The 19,396-nt window shown below is 35.5% G+C and overlaps 1 protein-coding gene across 1 annotated transcript; it reads right to left on the reverse strand.

The window, feature by feature from the left end:
* Positions 1–10,613: 10,613 nt before the first annotated feature.
* On the reverse strand, positions 10,614–12,082 carry LOC127082381 (sugar transporter ERD6-like 6). The gene is made up of 8 exons (XM_051022614.1): positions 12,076–12,082; positions 11,745–11,770; positions 11,602–11,664; positions 11,453–11,512; positions 11,171–11,236; positions 11,023–11,082; positions 10,804–10,918; positions 10,614–10,726 (listed from the first exon to the last, which is right to left on the reverse strand). The coding sequence occupies exons 1-8, from the start codon at positions 12,080–12,082 to the stop codon at positions 10,614–10,616; spliced, it is 510 nt and encodes a 169-aa protein (XP_050878571.1).
* Positions 12,083–19,396: the final 7,314 nt, after the last annotated feature.

Below are 19,396 nucleotides of genomic sequence, written 5' to 3' on the forward strand. Positions count from 1 at the left end.
GGGGTGTGAATTACCATCCTGGTAAAGCCAATGTCATGGCCGAATGCATTGAGCAGAAAGACATTGCATATGTTGACATTGATGGATAAAGAGTTAGAGATGATCGGAGAATTTAGAGATTTGAGTTTGGTTTGCGATGTCACGTTGCAGAGTGTGAAGATGGGTAAGTTAAAGCTCACAAATAGTTTTCTTGAAGATATTAAAGAAGGTAAGAAGACTGATTTGTGACTGGTTAATTGATTAGCTTTAATCACCCAAGACTAAGGTGGAAAATTTAGAATCAATGAGAATGGTGTGATCAGATTCAGAAATAGGATTTGTGTTCCTGATGTGCTTGAACTTAAGAAGAGTATTCTTGAGGAAGGACGTGGTCTGAGTATTCATCTCGGTTCTACAAAGATGTATCAAGATTTGAGAAAGATCTTTTGGTGGCCTGGAATGAAAAAGGAGGTTGCTGAATTTGTGTATGTGTGTTTGACTTGCCAGAAGTCAAAAGTTGAGCATCAGAAGTCGTAAAGTTTGATGCAGTTGTTGTCTATTCCTAAGTGGAAATGGGACAGAAGTTTGATGGACCTTGTGTCTAGATCGCCAAGGACAATGAAGAGTTGTGATACTATTTGAGTTATTGTATATAGGTTGACTAAATCGGCCCATTTCATTCAGATTTGACTTAACCATCCGTTGGAGAAGTTAGCAGAGCTATATATTAAGAGGATTGTCAATTTGCATGGGATACCATCCAATATTTTATTTTGCAGAGATATGAGGTTTACGTCGAGATTCTGGGAGAGTTTGTAGAAGGCTTTAGGTACAAAGTTGCACTTGAGTTCTTCTTATCATCTGCAGATGGATGGTCAGACATAGATGACTATCCAATCTTTAGAAGACTTGTTGAGAGGTTGTATACTAGAACAAGGAGGTGCTTCAGATAGATTTTTACCATTTATTGAGTTCATCTACAACAATAGTTTCCATTCAAGCATTAGAATGGCACCGTTGGAGGCGTTTTATGGTAGGAGTTGTAGGACACATTTGTGTTGGTATGAATCAGGAGAGGGTGTTATAATTAGACCTGAGATTATCCAACAGACGACAGAGAAGATTAAATTAATTCAGGAGAAGATGATATCCTCTTAGAGTCACTAGAAGAGTTATCATGATAAACTAAGGAAAGCACTTGAGTTCTAGGAGGGAGATCATGTATTTATGAGGGTTACTCTAGTAACTGGTGGTGGTCGAGCTTTAAAGTCTCGAAAGCTTACTTTGTATTTCATCGGTTTGTACCAGATTTTCTAGAGGATAAGAGAGGTGGCATGTCATATTACTTTACCACCATCACGTTCTAATCTTTATGATATGTTTGATGTGTCTCAGTTGAAGAGATACATTCTGGATCCGTCTCATGTGGTCCATATGGATGGTGTGTAGGTGAGAGATAACCTGACTATTAATGCATCACCCATGCAGATAGAGAATCGGGAAGTGAAACAGTTGCATGGTAAAGATATTACCTTGGTGAAGGTAGCTTGGGGAGGACCGGGTGGTGGAAATGTGACTTGGGCGCTTGAGAGCCTGATGAGGGATTCATATCCAAATTTGTTTACTTAAGGAAATTTTTTAGGCTGAAAAATCCTTTAAGTGGGGGAGACTTGTAACACCTCATTTTTAGTAAATAATTTTATTTTAATTTAATTGTAATTTTATGTGTTTATTTAATTGTTATATGTGGAACGATTGAATAAATATGGGTGAGAGGAAGGGTGTGTGACCTTATGGTAGGTGTAAAGAGTAATTAGAGAAAGAGGGAATAGATTAGAATTATTTTATTAGTTAAAATAATGATTTGATTTTACTATTTAAAATAAAATAAAATAAATAAGAATGTGTAGAGAAATTAAGGGCAAGCTGCTAATTACGAGAATGAGTTGGGAGTAGAAGGGTGAAAGCCTAATTATGAGAAAATAGGTTTATTAGAAAAAGAGAGAAGTGGGAAGAGAATCAGTTTCATTGTATGTAAAAAAAAAGTTTTGAAGAAAGGGGAAAAGGCGTGAAGAGAAAGTCTAGGGCTCAAGGAGGGAAGAACCAAACTTGATTAGGGAGCTTGATTACTGGAAATATAAGGTAAGGGGGATAGTAACCTTCAATAAGGGCTTATGCATGAGGGGTAGGGTATAAGAGTACTTAACCTCCTATAGAGGTTGTTCTTCTTTTGAGTAATGACGAGTGTTGATGAAAATTTGATGATAATTTTGTTTTACATGCCATGATATGAATTGCAGTTTGTATGTGTTAACATGTTGTTGTTGTGTTCTTGAAATCAATTGAATCCAGGAAAATTGATATGAGATTGATGATAATTATTAAGATATATGTATTGATCTTGCTAGAAACTATATAGGGATGTTTTTGAATGAAAAAAATTGGAATTTGTTTGGTGGTTGAAGTTGAAAATTGGAGGAAAAATCATGTAATAGAGAAAACTGTAATTTTTAGAAAAAACAACACTGACAATCGATTGCATTAGTTGAAATTTTGAAAAGAAATAATAGTGCAATCGATTGCACTAGATGACAATTGATTGTTATGCTTAGAAAATTGATTCTTATGAAGTCAATAGCGAAATGTCTTTCAGTGACAATTGATTACACCAGGCCAAATAGTGAAAATTTTGCTTTTGTTTTTGTTGCGTTGTCCGATGATTTTGGCCGTATCGTTTGATCCGTAGGTCCAAATGACGCGTCATTTGAAGCGTTAGAAAGCTAGCGTACAGATCTACCTCATAGTAGTACTTTATGAAATGTTTGAGTTGTATTAATTTACCTACTTTAGAGATGTTTATGATGGTTTATATGATCGGTTAGCGAATCGTTATGTTTATACGATGATATGTTGTAGTTTTGGTGAAGTAACATGAATGAATGCTATGATGAATTTGATCATGAGTTATGAGTATTATTTGATAAATTATACATGTTTAGGTGTGTATTGTTGAGTTAAAGGTGACTTGCATGCGTGTGAGTTAATAATTTTATTGAGTTGAATTATTATATGTGTATGAGTTCTGTTGCTATAACGAGATGTTAAGCATTGAGAATGAGTATGAAATATAGGAATGTTATGAATATGAATTATTTTGAGTTATGTGTGTTATATTGTTGCATGTTTGATATATAATTTTGTTGAGATGAATTATTAACATGTTTGTGTTGCACCATTGATTGATAATGTGTATTTTGTGATTTTGGAGTGATATAATCCATAGAGGGGATTGGTTGAGTTGCCAATGCATTTATGTTAGGATCAGATAGGGGTCTTAATGCATTGATATTGATAATATGATCATGCATCATAAGAATTGTTTTAAGAGGCATGTCTGCTAGTTCTTAGAGGGGACTAGGGGTTTGTCCCAAGCTCAGAGAGGGGGCTTGGAGCTTAGAAAGGGGGCTCATGGGTTCAGATAGGGGGGCCGGTTCTAGAGAGAACCAAATATTGAATTGGTACAATATGCATATACATTGAGTTGCACAGAGTTGCATCGAGTTGCATTTTGAATATGAGATGCATAATGAGATAAATGTTGGTGTAAGCCTTATAGGCCAATACTTTTGGTACTTGTATCGAACTATTTATTAATAATCAAAGGCATTTTCTTTATTATGTTTGTTTAATAAAGTCCCTAGAATAGCTAGTCCGTTTAATGTATCAAGTGTGACTTAATCATGAGATCCCATTAAAAATAAGGACACTATTCTTAAAGTATCTGTAGTCGAGCTTTGTTGTGAAGTGGGATAACGTTAAAGCATTAAGACTATTATGTATATAGACTGATGATCACATCTCATGGATCATGGATAAGGAGTTATCAAGTCTTAAACATATGTATGAATATTAAGAGTAATATTTATACTAGATTGACCCGCTATGAGAATACTATATAGAATGTTATGCAAAGTGTCATAATTTATTCTCATGGTGATAATGGTGTATACCACCCTTCGACCTGAAATCACTATCGACCCTAGATGGAGAGTCGAGTGCCTTATTGCTGATCAAACATTGTCCGTAACTAGATGACCATTAAGACAGTTGATGGGTACAACATGAAGCATGCTAAGGGACATGAGTGACCTAGATGGAATTTTCCCATCCTGCGTAACATGATAAATGTCTAAGGGCCCAATATTAAACTTGACAAGGATGACACAGTATATGTCTTGTGTTCAATATAGACAAAAGGGTAAAAGGGTAATTGTACACACAAGTATTATCACAAAAGGATTTGTCATATCACATGAAATTTTCGTGTCTTGGGTAGAAGTGATGTGTTGCTAGATACCGCACACTGTTTATTATGTTAAATACGTGATTTAGTATAATTGTCAATGTCGTGAAAACCTACAGGGTCACACACAAAAGGACGGATTGATGAGAGATAGAGTAAATAAGGAACACCGTAAGGTACAGTACACTTAAGTGAATTGTAGAACATCGTAAGGTACGGTGCACTTAAGTAGAATACGAATTACCGTTGGTACCACACGCTTAAGTGATTTTGGTATATCATAAGATATGGGCCACATACACTTAAATGGGCTTTTTATCTTACAGCCCACAGAAGTGGTTCTGTAAATAGAACGCTTGTGCAGAAGCATTTGTTCAAATGAAAATTTCGTTTCTCTCTCTCTCTCTCTCCCTCATCGCCTTCATTTGTAGCAGCTAGCACGGAGACTGAAGGAATTCGTTCGTGTGGAGTGAGTAGAAGTGTTGTCACCATTCAACGTTCTTGATCACTCCATAGATCTGCATCAAAGGTTTCAATCGCCACAAGAGGTAATGATTTCTATCACTGATCATGCCCATTCGTAAGGATCACTAAAGGAGAAAATTTTAAATTCCGCTGCATTTTGGATCGCTATTCTCCTTTAGTTGTATCAAAGCCACTTACGAAACCATGCATCTGATAGTTGTTTATTGTCTATATTTTCTGTATTAATATGATTAAAAGACATAATGAATTAAATAATAAACGAGTAATTAAATTTGGCCTCATGTGTGTACGATTTGGATGATTGATGTTGACTATGCTTCGGAATTCGATGTTAGTATGGTAAAGCATTGATACATCAATCGTCCATAGCTTACACAACTGAGATCGATCAAGTTATATATATGATATAAGAAATTCTGATGCAAAATACGGTATATATGATATATTGTTTCTGTTTCGTTCATTCAAACACTTAATGGTTGTTTTCCTTTGAGCCATCAATGGTCATTTGCTTCGGAATCCGACCAAAGTATGGTGAAACAATGACGTGTTGATCAATCATACTGAATTAACAATCGAGGTGTGTTTGACGGTATGAAATTGCTGCATTAGGGTTCATGACGGTACAAGGGTTGTGTTGTCGAAGAGTTATGCAATTAGGGTTGTGACTACGCAAGAGTTGTGCTTTAAAGTATCAAGTGTTGATGCAAAAATCGACGTTGATTTCAAATGAATTGTTCATTAAAATTTTGCGTTGGGGCGCTGCCCTTAACAACCCCGTAGGGGGCACTGTCCCCTTGACCCCCGGCTAACTCTACATAATGTGATCGATCGCCGAAATTTAATTTGGTTTATTTAATTAACAGAATTTAAATTAATAGTAATAATGTGTTTATTATTATTGTCTTGTGGTGATCGGTTATGGCCTTAGTTTTCCTTTATTGTATTTTGGATTTTTAAAATACGACCTGCGTGTCGTGCCTCTCTTCTAATCTCTTAATGTAACTTCTTTTATCATCTCACTCCCTCGTATGTAAAACGAGTTTCTTTTATGTAATGTAATATTATGAAGAAAGATAAGAATACAATATCAAAGGAGGACAACCTTGAAGATCTTGCTTGGAGAAGCTTAGATCGTTATTAGATTAGCTTAGGTTCTCTCATTGGCTTGGGAGAACAATTGCGCTAGGGGCCATAACTGTTTCATTTTGTATGTATATTGATGCATGTGAATGTATGTTGATGCATGTGAGAGACGATTTATATGATAAGTAAGCCGGTGAGATCAGAATAATTGCAAATTCCCTCAAGTTAAATATTAAGTTTATGCTTTCCAAGTTTTAGCACTCATCAAGACTAGTACCGAATAATGTAGGTTTCGCCTACGCGAGGTGCATGTTCTATATTAGTAAGGTGCGATGGGATAATTGTAATATCCAATTGCTAAAACAATGGGTCAAACTTAACTAAATAAATTATAATAAGATTATATATGTTTAGAAGCAAGAGGTGGAAATGATCCATATGATGGATTAGAATATGGAGTTATTCACCTAACTAAAATATTCGAGAGTTGTATTAGATACAATTAGAAGGAGTTCCTACCTAAATAACCCAGATTTGTGTAATCCGCCTACGCGGACTTAAAACAAAGTGAAATGTGGATCTCAACCCACTAGAAAATCTTCCAACGGGATTTTTCGAATCAAATGATGAGGGTCATTTGTTTTGAGTAAAATAGTGGGAGCATATTTAATTAAAGGCCTAATTAAATATGTTATTTTAGTGATACTTATATTTTCATATTTTTCCTGTAGATTATCATGACAACGAACACCTCTAACAACATTTTACGCTCAATCCTTGATAAGGAAAAATTGTATGGGACAAATTTTCTGGATTTGCACCGAAATCTGAGGATTATCCTCAAACATGACAGAAAGTTGTATGTCTTGGAGAAGCTTGTTCCTGAAGAGGAACCTCCTAGTTCTGCACCTAAGGCAGAAAGAGATGCTTATAAGAAGCATGTCGATGATTCCAATAAAACTGCTTGCCTCATGCTAGCTACCATGAACTTAGAGTTGCAAAAGCAACATGAGAACATGGCAGCGTTCGATATGATCGAACTCCTGAAGATGCTCTATCAAGAGCAGGCAAGGCATGAAAGGTTTGAAGTTTCAAAATCCCTTTTTCAAGGAAAGTTAGCTGAGGGAGCCCCTGTAGGTCCCCATGTGCTCAAGATGATTGGGTATGTGGAGAACCTTTGAAGCATCGCGAAAAATACAGAGTCGCCACCGGATTTTATTTATTCCAAAGGAAATGAAAAATAGCGATAAAAACCCAAATGGGAGAAACGGTCTCGCAACCAAGAGTGGATTCAGAAGTCGGTTATGGAAGGGGAAGGTATTAGCACCCCTCACATCCATGGTACTCCATGGGAACCACTTGCTCGTATCAAATGCGTATGGATGTTTACTTATTTGTAAGTTGCTTGCTATCGGGAATGAGATGAAAGAATGAGATGAGAGATAAAATAAGTTTTAAATTAGTGTGCTCGCCAAGGATTTGGGCCCTCGTGCCTACGTATCCCCATACGTGCAATAGGGAAGTCAGAGCTTTGTAGTTCGGTTCCTATTATGCGAAGTTAAAGGGTGAGGTCTGTTTTCATTCTTTGCTGGTTGAAGAGGTTTTTATTTTGGAAGAGGTGGTGGAATTCTGGATTGATTAGAAGTGTGGATTCAGTTGAATTCTGATTTTTTTGTTAGTTGAAGAATTGAAGATTGTTTTGTTATGAAGTTTTTTTTTGCATCAGTTTGAGAGAACAGTTAGAGTTTTTGGCGATGAAATCGGTTCATAAATTTTGTTATAAGCTTTGAGAATTGGTTCTTGAAGTGGGAATCAAAAAATTATGTTTTGAAGGTTGAAGTTAGATTACCCTTTAACTATACGTCTCTCTTTCTTTTGTAGGTTTCGCTTAAGGTTTTTTTCTTGGATGCAAGAACTTGCTGACAGAAACTATATATGGGAAAGTAGCCCGAGTTAATGATAGCGCAGAGCCATTGTCGAAAACCTGAACAGTATATGCTTGTCCACATAGAGTTTATATCGCACTCGTCGTACCCAACAAAAATCATTAGCAAATCTAACAAGGGCGGTTATAACAATGGGATAGGCAACTAGTCCAACAGAGTCAATGTGACCGATGAAGGATTGAATTGCTACAGTGATTCCAAATGCTGAAAATTTAAGGAATTAGATGCTTGGACCCGTTTGGATTTCTATGGAATCCCACGGTCTTATGGGACATTATTGTAATGATTCATCTATAGAATGTTTGGATTTGGGATTTTGTTTTTGGATGTTTTGAAATGTTTAGTTATGTTGACTTTGGAAATGATGTATGGTTGTAATTGAATTGAAATGGAGAATGAAATGTATGTGAAAATGGAATTGATCACTGTAATGCGAAAACATGTATACTATTAGTTTGAAATGAATTGAAATTGGGATGTAACTTGATGATTGAGTATAATGAAAATATTGAATTTGGTTTAAATGTAATGAAGTATTTCATTTAGGAATGTGTCATACCCTAAATTTTGCCCCGCCTAGAGGCATTCTTTTACATTTCAAGCATTTGTATTTATCAATTTGCATCCACTCATTGACATGAATTATTCTATTTTTTAAAATTTTATTCCACTGACATTTGTTTAATTTTCATTAGATTTTTTATTTATCAATTCACATAAAAAACATGACTTTTATTCATAAGCATTCATATTCATAAATCATTCAATTTTTTTTTTAAATTTCATTTTAATGACATTTATTTAAATTTCATTAGAATTTTTTCTACTTACCAATTCACATAAAAAATATGATTTTTATTCATAAGCATTTATATTCATAAATCATTTCATTTTAATGACATTTTCATTAAAACATTTTTTACCAATTCACATAAAAAAAAAGGATTTTCATTCATAAAAATTCATATTCATAAATTATTCCATTTTAATTTATTTCTTTTTATTTATTTATCAATTCAAAAAAATATAAGATCTTCATTTATATGTCATTCATACCTTTTTTTATAAGTTTTCTATCATACACTATACACTGCATAATGTTATCAAAAAATTAAGTTCTTTTTAGTTTTCCATGGTTTTGCTTTTAAGTTTTAAAAAAGGTTTTTAGGTTGGTTAGTAGTAACAACAATCCCATTGGATTGAGTTAACTTGATAATAATGTGCGTGCTTCTACCAATTTGGATAAAATAAATTGTATCCCACACTCATAATATTATATTTTGTAAATAAATTACATTTTTTTCTTTCTATTTTTACATAAATTACTTTTTTTTATTTACATTAAAAGTGTAAATAAATTACATTTTTTTCTATTTTACATAAATTACATTTTTTTATGTTTACATTAAAAATACAAATAAATTATATTTTTTTTCTACTTTACAGTAATATTATATTTACATTAAAAAGTGCAAATAAATTAAATAATGTCAAAAATAAAATACTTTACAATAACATTATATTTACATTAAAAAATACAAATAAATTAAATAATGTCAAAAATAAAATACTTTACAGTAACATTATCTTTACATTCTTTTTTTTTTCTACTTTACATTAATATTATACAAAAAAACAAATCAAATAGTATCAAAAATAAAAAGGAGAAGAAAATAAATTGATATTGTTGTTAGGACTCTTTGGCAGCAAGCTCTCCTGTTATGTTCCAACAAAACAAGAGAAAATTCAGTTACAAATATTACCTAAAAACTCATGTAAAAACCAACCATGATTCAAAAAAGAGAGAAAGTATGACAACTTGTTGCAAATAGAGCATAACCAAGAAACTTGCAAAGAAAAGAAAATAAAGAGTACTGCTACAGAAAAGTAATGAAAGGCACAACAAAGTTTTGGTCACAACAAGACAAGTTCGTGCAGAAAAATACAGCAATAGAAAAATACAGCATACAGCAACAGAGAAATCCAGCAACCACTACGCCAAATAAGGGAAAAGAGGGCGCTTTTTTTGGCATATAACAGCGCTTTAAAGCGCCCTCTAATCTGGCACTGGCATAGGTAAAGACAGCGCTTTTTTTCCTGGTGAAAGCGCTCTCTAAAGTGGCTCTTTAAGCCCTTTAAGGGCCACTTTAGAGGGCGCTTTGTAAAGAAAGCGCCCTCTAAAGTGGAAACTTTTAAGGGTTTAGAGGACGCTTTTACTGGAAAGCGCCCTCTAAAGTGGAAACCTTTAAGGGTTTAGAGGGCGCTTTTATTGGAAAGCCCCTCTCTAAAGTGGAAATTTAAAGGGTTTAGAGGGCGCTTATTTTGGAAAGCGCCCTCTAAAGTGGGTGGTTATTTAACATTTACATGCATCACATGTCTCTGTGACCATATTCTCATTTCAGGTTATGTTGCAGCCACAAGAGGTAACTAGAAGAAAATGGCATACAGCTGCTTGTTATAATTCACAAGAGCAACTAAAGGTTCTTTTTATGCTTTTATAATATTAAAATACAAATACTGATATATGCTTATTGTTTATATGATCCTCTTGCTATTTGAAATGTCATGAACCGAAACCACTGCTACTCTAATTGAAATGTATAATAACCACTCTCTTTCATTTATTTGTTTATAATCAATCAATTACAACAAAAATGCAAGTATGCTGCTAGATTAGAAAATCACACTGTTTTGGTATTTTTCATATTTAACAAGACCAAAGAGCACAAAAATGAATTGAGTTGATTCAGAAAAAAAATATGAATGTGAATACATGAGTGAACACTAGCTGAAGTACTACTCGAAAGGAAACTTCATCTGAAAAACTGTTGTATTTCTTCAAGAGTTTTTCCCTTTGTCTCGGGGACCCAAATGGCAACAAATCCTGCTGTGAAAACACACACTGCAGTATATATTGTGAAGGTTCCTGATAAAAACATAGGAAGCTTCTGGTTAGAAACAATAGATATTTATAGAAAATTAACATAGGCAATGCACACAAACCTCCCGAACTCCAATCCAAGAGCAAATTTGTTGTTAATGTAATCAACCAGGAAAAGAACCAATTGGCAAGTGTTGCAAAACTTCCAGCTAGGCCTTTGATGTTAATCGGAAGAATCTATTATGTAAAATATATTCAACACATCAACTATCACATTATATTACAACAAAGGTTTGTTCATATAGGGTTGTCATGCATATTATTATTGAAGAAAATTGTACCTCAGACATTATAATCCATGGCATTGCTCCTAATCCCAGAGAGACTGCAATAACCATGACCTAAAAGAAATTGAAAGTTTATAATAATGAAGTTAGGGAAACAAACAATAGAAACCATCATTTGTGTAATAAAGTTGTATTTACACACCACAACTCCAGCCACCGATACGAGGCTCAATGTCGCATATAAATCAGAATCTGGTGATATATATTCCTGAGAGCAAATTCAACATAAAATATATTATCCATATAAAAAACCAAAAATATAAAGAAGAATTTACTGATATATAATCCTGTGAATCTGTGTTACAAATTTCTGAACATTTATGCATGAATGCATGTGTAATATCTAGTTAATGTATTATGTATATATAAAAATAAACAAAAAAAAATGTTCAAAAAATATAACAAACAAAATTTTTTTTATTACCTTCAAGTAGAATGATATTGAAACAACCAAAAGACTCAAAGCCATTGCAGATGAAGAAACCTGCAATAAGAGATTTTGATTAATCTCTTATTACCCTCCAAACAAATAGTAATGTGAATGCAAAAATTATCGAAAAAGCTCAGACTCACAATAAGTAAAAGTCGGCGACCAGATTTGTCTGCTAACCACAAAGTTAAAATCGTAGCAAGAACCTAAATGACATGTAAATATTGTTCAGATTATGGTCTGATAAATTTGGAACGTTACAAATTTAGTTTCCTTTTGGTCGAACCTGAACAGCACCGACTCCAAATGTTGCTACATCACTCGAAACATGCGTCTAAATCTCGGAATAACAGGAAAATACCACAAGACTTTTGCTGGAGACAACTTGTTCTTATATCGCGAGACACCGCATTTAGGACACTCATTTAACGATGCATACTCATTTCGAAACAAAAGGCAATCGTTTGGACATGCATGTATCTTATCATAGCTCATGCCAATAGAGCACAACATCTTTTTGGTCTCATATGTTCGATTGGGAAGAACATTATCCTCAGGAAGCATATCTTTCAAAAGGGCTAATAACTCTGTGAAACTTTTATCCGACCATCCATTACCCGCCATTAAGTTGTACAACTTTAATACCGTAGACAATCTTGTGAATTTAGTGCAACCATCATACAAAGGTTTCTCTGCATCACTTACCAACCTCTCAAACATTTCGGGACAATCCTTAAGATCTCCTTCAAGTGCTTCTGCAATCTCTTCAACTCGATCACAATCGTATGTATCTGCGCCACTATAGTTTGAGGCATAGGTCGTACTATCCCCCGGTTCAACATTCTCGTTACTTTTCTCACCATGCAAATTCCAGCATGTATAACTTCGATCAATTCCATGCCTCATTAGATGCGATGTCAACTGAACTGCGTCAACCCGTTTCCCATAACAACAACCCAAGCAAGGACATATCATTCTACTGGGGTCTTCGGCGTGCGCAACGACAAACTTAACGAATTCTGATACCCCATTCTCGTACTCTCTCGACAATCGATTGGAAGACATCCATGTATTATCCATTACTAATTAGAATAAACAAAAAACAATTTCAGAAGAGAAACAAAAAATGGGATGAGACAAAACAATTTCGCTTTATTGAGTTGGTCTCTGTCCAGGGCATTCATGTCTCCAACAACAACCCAAAACCAAAACAATTTTGGTTTATTGAGTTAGTTTCTCAACATTTTCAGATATCTCTGACTTCAATAGCATGAGAATGTATGAACCATGCATTAAGCATTAGTGGTATGCACTAATTTGTAGCATAGTTATATATCATCATATAGTTTTTACAAAAGATAAACATTGACTAGAAAATATATATGTAGAATTGTATAATGGTCTAACTGAAAGCTAACAGAAGAATAGTCGACTCTAATTTACTCTATCAAATAACATCCATACCTGAACTTCTTAAGTTACTAGCTACGCTATGTATGCTAGAATAAATACACTCATAAGCTGCATAGTGTATCTTTGATTGGTAGAAGGTGTTTTAGATATTGCTGCCTCCTTTTTCTACATCGAGAAACAAATGGAACAGTTGGTGAAATTTAACCCATAATGCCTAGTCTCCATTGCTAGCATTGCAACACAATAATTATTGTTGAGAATACTCAATAAATGTATGAACCAAGAAAAATGAAACCAAAAATGAACAATAGCGAACGTCAGAAGAGAAACCAAGTAATATGAAGATTAGAAAAATACCTATGGTGTCAAAATCGAACAGCTAACAACGAATTAATAGAAGGAGGAAACGTCGTAGATCTAACAGAGGTGGAAGGAGAACTCCTTAGAAGTAGCGAAAATCGTAGCAGTGAGAACCCTAACGTGAAAAAGAACGAAAATAACAGAAAGTGAAATAACAAAACGCGCAGTATGTTATAATTTTAATGTTTACTAAAGGGGACCTTAGAGGGCGCTTGTGGAAAAAAAGCGCCCTCTAAAGGGGGCCTAAGAGGGCGCTTATGAAAGCGCTCTCTAAGGCTTTCCAAAAGCGCTTTATAAACTGGAAATGCACATGGACTTATAAAGCGCTTTTTTAAAAGCGCCCTCTAAGGGTAACCTTAGAGGGCGCTTTCTAAAAAGCGCCCTGTATTGTTGTCCCTCTATCTCCTCCTTATTTTTTCGCTTCACCTTAGAGGGCGCTTTATTACAAAAGCGCCCTCTAAAGTGCGCTGTCTATTCCAATTGTTCGCTCCTTATTTTTTCGCTTCACTTTAGAGTGCGCTTTTGTAATAAAGCGCCCTCTAAGGTGCGCTGTCTATTCCAGTTTTTGGCGTAGCGAACAGAGAAATCCAGCAACAGAGTTTCATTAGAATGGAAAAAGTATAGCTGACCACTTTGATGCCTCTGCATCCATTCCTTATCCATCATCCTTCAACTTTTCAAATTACTTCTTCCCTATAAAATTGACAGACAGTAAGAAAGGAAAAAAAACGATCATAACAAACCTAACAACCACAGACATTGAGCGAAATCTATAATCATGTCTTGAACAACCATAATAATAACAGTAAACAATACAAAATCTTGCAAAGCAGGAGGATAGTAGCAACTTACTTGGGTCTCATCGTGCAATCCCTCATTTCAGGTAAGGTTCTCATTGCTTTTGTCTATTTGTTTCTGCTATTTTATTTTCTGCATTCATAAACAAGTGCATCAATATTATCACATCAGAGTTTCATTTTTGTTAGAGTAGCACCAAAACCAGTTACCAAAATCAAATATCGTTACCAAATCTCGTTGCCAAATAGTTAACAAAACCAAATCTCATTCCCAAATCTCGTCACCAAATCTCGTTCCTAAACAGTTACCAAAAACCAAATCTCATTCCCAGATCTCGTTTCCAGATCTCGTTCCAACCTTATGGATGTTGGTCATTATTTGTGTGTCATTTTCGTGTATTTTTTTTTTGAGAGAGAAAGGTTATCATAAAGGAGCCGCAATCGTTTAAGGAAGAAGTGTGAGAGAAAACAGAAGATGGAAACGAGTTTTTGTTCCTGAGCATTCATGAAGAAGGAGTTCAGAAAGGGAGGTGGCGGTTTAGTTTGGATTTAGGGTTTCCAACTATTTTGTTTTAATCCATTGGAGCCGGGTCAGGTCCGACCCGCCCCAGACCGTGAGTTTTCCATATAGGTTGGCCTCTATCCGCCCACCCCTAGCCTAAGCTCCTCTTTTTTTTTAATATTATTTTGGTTTCTGATTGTTTTATATATATGTATCATTGAACACGTTAATCTTTTAATTGGCCACTTGTGGCCTGGTGGTTGAAGTATCTATTGTTTTCCACCAGGCCTCTAGTTCAATTCTTGGCTTTGGTAGTTTTTGTTTTCTTATTTTTGTTAAAACATTGAAACCAAATTAGTTTTTATTGTTATTAAAAAAAATAAAAATTAATTTTGAGTTTTAATTTTATTTTTTTATTTTAAAAAAAGTTTATTTGAATATTTTTATTACTATTTGGATAATACATGTAATTGTGATTTCTAATTTATTTTTATTGTTCATCCTATGATTTAATCAATTTGTCTATTTATCTATCTTTTGTTGCAAATTAAATAAATAATTATGTTGATATGTGATCAAATAAATAGAATAGGAAAATCTTGGTTCAATAGAAAGTACTTTTCGAGTCCGATTAAACCGCTTCTTATCCAAATTCAAACGTATTATCATTTAAATTAAAATATAAATAAAAAATAACTTTTTTTTAAATAAAATCCGAAAGAAGAGGACCATTGGAATCTAGCATTCCTGTAGGAACCCTTGAATGATCGATCTTGAACCACACGTTTTGGATTTACTATTCATTCTTTTTTTTAAAACACATTAATTAACTTGGACAAATAAGGGCCGTTGGGATCAAGCATTCTGGCGTAACCCTTTGAACATTTGATTTTCATCAAGTGTTCGTTGTCCATTAAATAATTTTCTTAAATAATTCGAATGAAAAAAGACCATTGGAATCTAGCATTCCAGTGGACCCCCGAGTGATTGATCGTAGGGCTCATGTCTGGTTCTCATCAAAATTCGTCTTTCAAAACTCAAAAATACTTAATTCCTACCTTAACACTTTTTCAATAAAGATGGGAATGGAACATGGTGTATACCGTGCACTCCTGAGATTGAGATTCAAGGTGGATGCCTTGCCCATCTTAGCTCTCGCCATCGTCTAAAATTGTCAATGCGGTTTCTTCAAACCCTTTCTCAATCACCTCAAAACACCTAATTCTTATTAAATACTTTTGCAAATAAGATGGAAATGGAACATGGTGTATACCATGCACTCCTGAGACTAGGATTCGAGATGGATATCTCGCTCATCCAAGTTCTCGCCATCACCCAAAATAAATCCAACCAATCAAACTCTTTTCTTGCCGTCGTGCGATTAATCAAGAACCTTTTTCATAAATGAAAGATATATTGTCTTAAGGTGATGCAAAACAATGTTTCGGCCACGATTGTTGAGTAGAGATAAATGACGTTTTTCCGAATGTAGATTTATAAATTCGTTCGATGTGTGGTATGCGTCCACTCCTCATCTGTTTTGGGTAAAACAATGTTTTTGTCGATTAATACAATATAGCTTTCGCTAAAATCGACCAACAAATAAACATATTTCTACCCAGAACTACGTAAGCCTTGATTTCTCTTTTGAGATACGTAGGAGCGGGATTTGTAAATCTTGTCAGGCCCACTAATAAAAAACTTAGGTTTATCCCTTCGTCAAAAAATCCAAAAACATTCTCTTCTCATCCTTTCTTTCTTTCCCACCTAATAATTCGAAAAGCCTAATATTTCAACTAACACTAACGCACACAACTAACCTAATGGTTCCCGTTGAGTACAACGGACGTGAGGGGTGCTAATACCTTCCCCTTGCGTAATCGACTCCCGAACCCTGATATTGGTTGCGATGACCATATCTTATCCTTTCTTTTGTCTTGGGTTTTATCGATATTTCCCCTTTCCTTTTTAGGAATAAATAAAGTTCGGTGGCGACTCTGTTCAGTCCATCATTGCGAGCGTGCGATCGCGCTTCGCTTTGAAGTCGTATCCCCATTTTTTTCGAGGTGCAACAGATGGCGACTCTGCTGGGGACAGGAACATCCCTAAGTGAGTCAACCCTAGTTTAGTTAGGTTTTTGTATGTGTGTTAGCTGTGTTTGTTTATTTTTCTTCCTTTGTTATATGCTTTCTTTATCTCTGTTTTATCGCATTTTTATATCTGTATATATATCTATGTGTGGATGTTGGGGTTTTGATATCATGAATAAAGCTCTACACCCGAGCTTTGGAAAAAGAAGAGAGAACACATACGTTATAATTGGAAGTTGTGTAGTGTTAGTCCCCAAGGGCCACTCCTTGCGTGCCTAGCATGAAGACTCCCCTAGAGTAGACCTGTTTGTAGATCTCGTTATAAGACAGCTAGCCTGTTGCATAATGTTGATTCATGAAGGGTCCATGACTCTAGGAGCCCCTCTTAGAACCAGTTCCTGCTTTGGTGGTTGCGTAATGTTGGACTCCAAGGGCCTCTCCTTTTTGCACCCAGTGTGAAAACCCCGCTCAGAAGAGACCTTTCGTCACTCTTGTCATAAAGCGGCTAGCCTGTTGCATGATGTTGATACGATTATGGTCCATGACTCTGGGAACCTTATCAAAAATGTAGAAATTATCCCGTGAGTGGGTTTATGGGTAGAAATCCTAGAACTATCTGTTAAGGAGCCTACCTAGTAAGATGTTCTGAGTTACTCACATTATCCCAGACTCTAACTACCTGTATTGCATTTTATTTGCATACCAAAACATAAAAAACAATGCATTGCATCCATTCATATACTGTTGCATATGCATTCGTCATCATGCATTTCATATCTCGAAGATACAAAAAAAAACTCATCCATCCTTTGTCCATGTTAAAGCAAAGTGATTCTCAACACGCGTTTAGAACAAAGAACCATGTCTCAGGAGATGATGGATGAGCTAAGGAAAAGCCAAGAAGCACTAAAGGAGGAACTTAATCTTTTGAAGAGCCAAATGAGATGGGTCTTGGAAACCCTGCAAGTCTTGTTGAGAAAAGAGGGTCACCCAATATACACTGCTGCAACAAAGAGAGCTACTACTCCACATCCATCTAGTGTTACCTCAAGTCAAGGGAAATTCTATATGGCAACTCCTCGTCTACCGGTATATGGCCCTCCCTCAAGACGTCATCATCAACATCCTCTGGCTATTCCTCCTCAAAATCACCGAAGTCAGGTTCAGAACAAAAATCAGAATCAGAACAAGAGGAACAAAAATCACAATGACCCAATTCCGGTGCCATATAGCAAGCTCTACCCACAACTAATCCAGAATGCTTTGGTGACCCCTCGAGCTCTCACACGTGTGTCACCATACCTGCCATGGTACAATCCAAATGCAACATGTGAATTCCATAAAGGGGCATTGGGACATGACTTGGATTCTTGCTTAGCGCTGAAAGCCTTGGTACGAGAACTGATTAACAAAAAGAGCTTAGTTTTTGAAGAAGATCACCCGAAGTTCAAGTGCGGATACCATACTGGAACAATGGGGCACTCCATCGAGGAATGCAAGAGTTTTAAGCTCAAGCTTCAAAGATTGATTGACATAACGTCACCAACACTCAAGGAGGAAGGCTCAGGTACATATACCTTGATTTCTGGGCCAGGTAATGAGAAAGGGAAAGGACCCTTGAAACCCCTCAAGGTTTTGTACCACAAGGAAGATGTCAGGGATGCGGCTAATGAGCTATCATTGTTTCCTGGTAAGAGCATTGAGATACCGCCTTGGATTTCCAATGCCACGACCCATACCAAAGAAAGAAAAGGAGAAGTGAGTAGTGGATCCAAGAAGGTTGCGTTCAACGATGAGATTGAAGGAAAAGAATTTGAAGATCATCATGCCAATGTCAAAAAGCTTGTTGATCCCAACCTTCAAGTTTGAAGAAGTCAATTCCCTAAAGATGGCAATCATTTGGCTGTTTCAGCATCTCTTCGATAGTTTCCTTGCATGTTGATTGTTAATTGCTTTTAAGAATTGTTGTTTTCTTTGAATTGGTAAGATTAATGAAATGTTTATGCATCTTTTGAATTAATCCATTCGTATTCACTCATTTTTCATTTTATGTTGAAAACAAAAATACTCCTCTCATTCACTTTTGTTCATCAAACCGTTGTGTTAACAAAGATTGGAAGGAGGATGATGAAAATGAAACACCTGAAATTGTTGTGGTATGCTTTTGAGTAAAACCTTGTCGATGATGTAAGGCATTGTTTCAAATCCCCAAACACTGAAGAGATAAGGAGTTAATCCCTAGTCAACCACTTTGAGCCTAGAAGTTGGTGTTTATTTCGGATCTAAAACCCTTAATCTTAACCTGGGGCAGGGTAGTTATGTTCAGATAGTTTGATCGTGCATTCGATCTTTCAAAAATCGTCCATATATACATCCTCCAATTAGGTTCAACCACATGTTATCCTTCGCACACATGTTGAAATGTCGAAGAAGTTGAGAAAAGCTAAAATTAGTGTTGGTTGATCCTCATCCACCAATAATGTGGCAGTCAACACCTTTAAAAAATAAAAAAAAAGCCCGCTAAGTCAAATACCACAAAATGACTTAGGCAAAAGTTAGGGCATCCCGATGGACCAAAAGCTTCAGAGAAGCGGTCCAGGCAAAATTAGGGATAAAGAAAATCAATCAAAAGAGGTCACCAAAATCCTCAACGAAACAAAAAAAATAAGGTGACTGCCATTTCAAGAAAATTCGTCTTGAATCCTCATCACACCTTCGAACCCTCTTGGAAGTCGAATGCGTGTATTGAATTAACTGAACATAGGAACTGGAGATC

Source organism: Lathyrus oleraceus, chromosome 5 (assembly GCF_024323335.1).
Source record: "Lathyrus oleraceus cultivar Zhongwan6 chromosome 5, CAAS_Psat_ZW6_1.0, whole genome shotgun sequence".
NCBI classification, from domain to species: domain Eukaryota; kingdom Viridiplantae; phylum Streptophyta; class Magnoliopsida; order Fabales; family Fabaceae; genus Lathyrus; species Lathyrus oleraceus.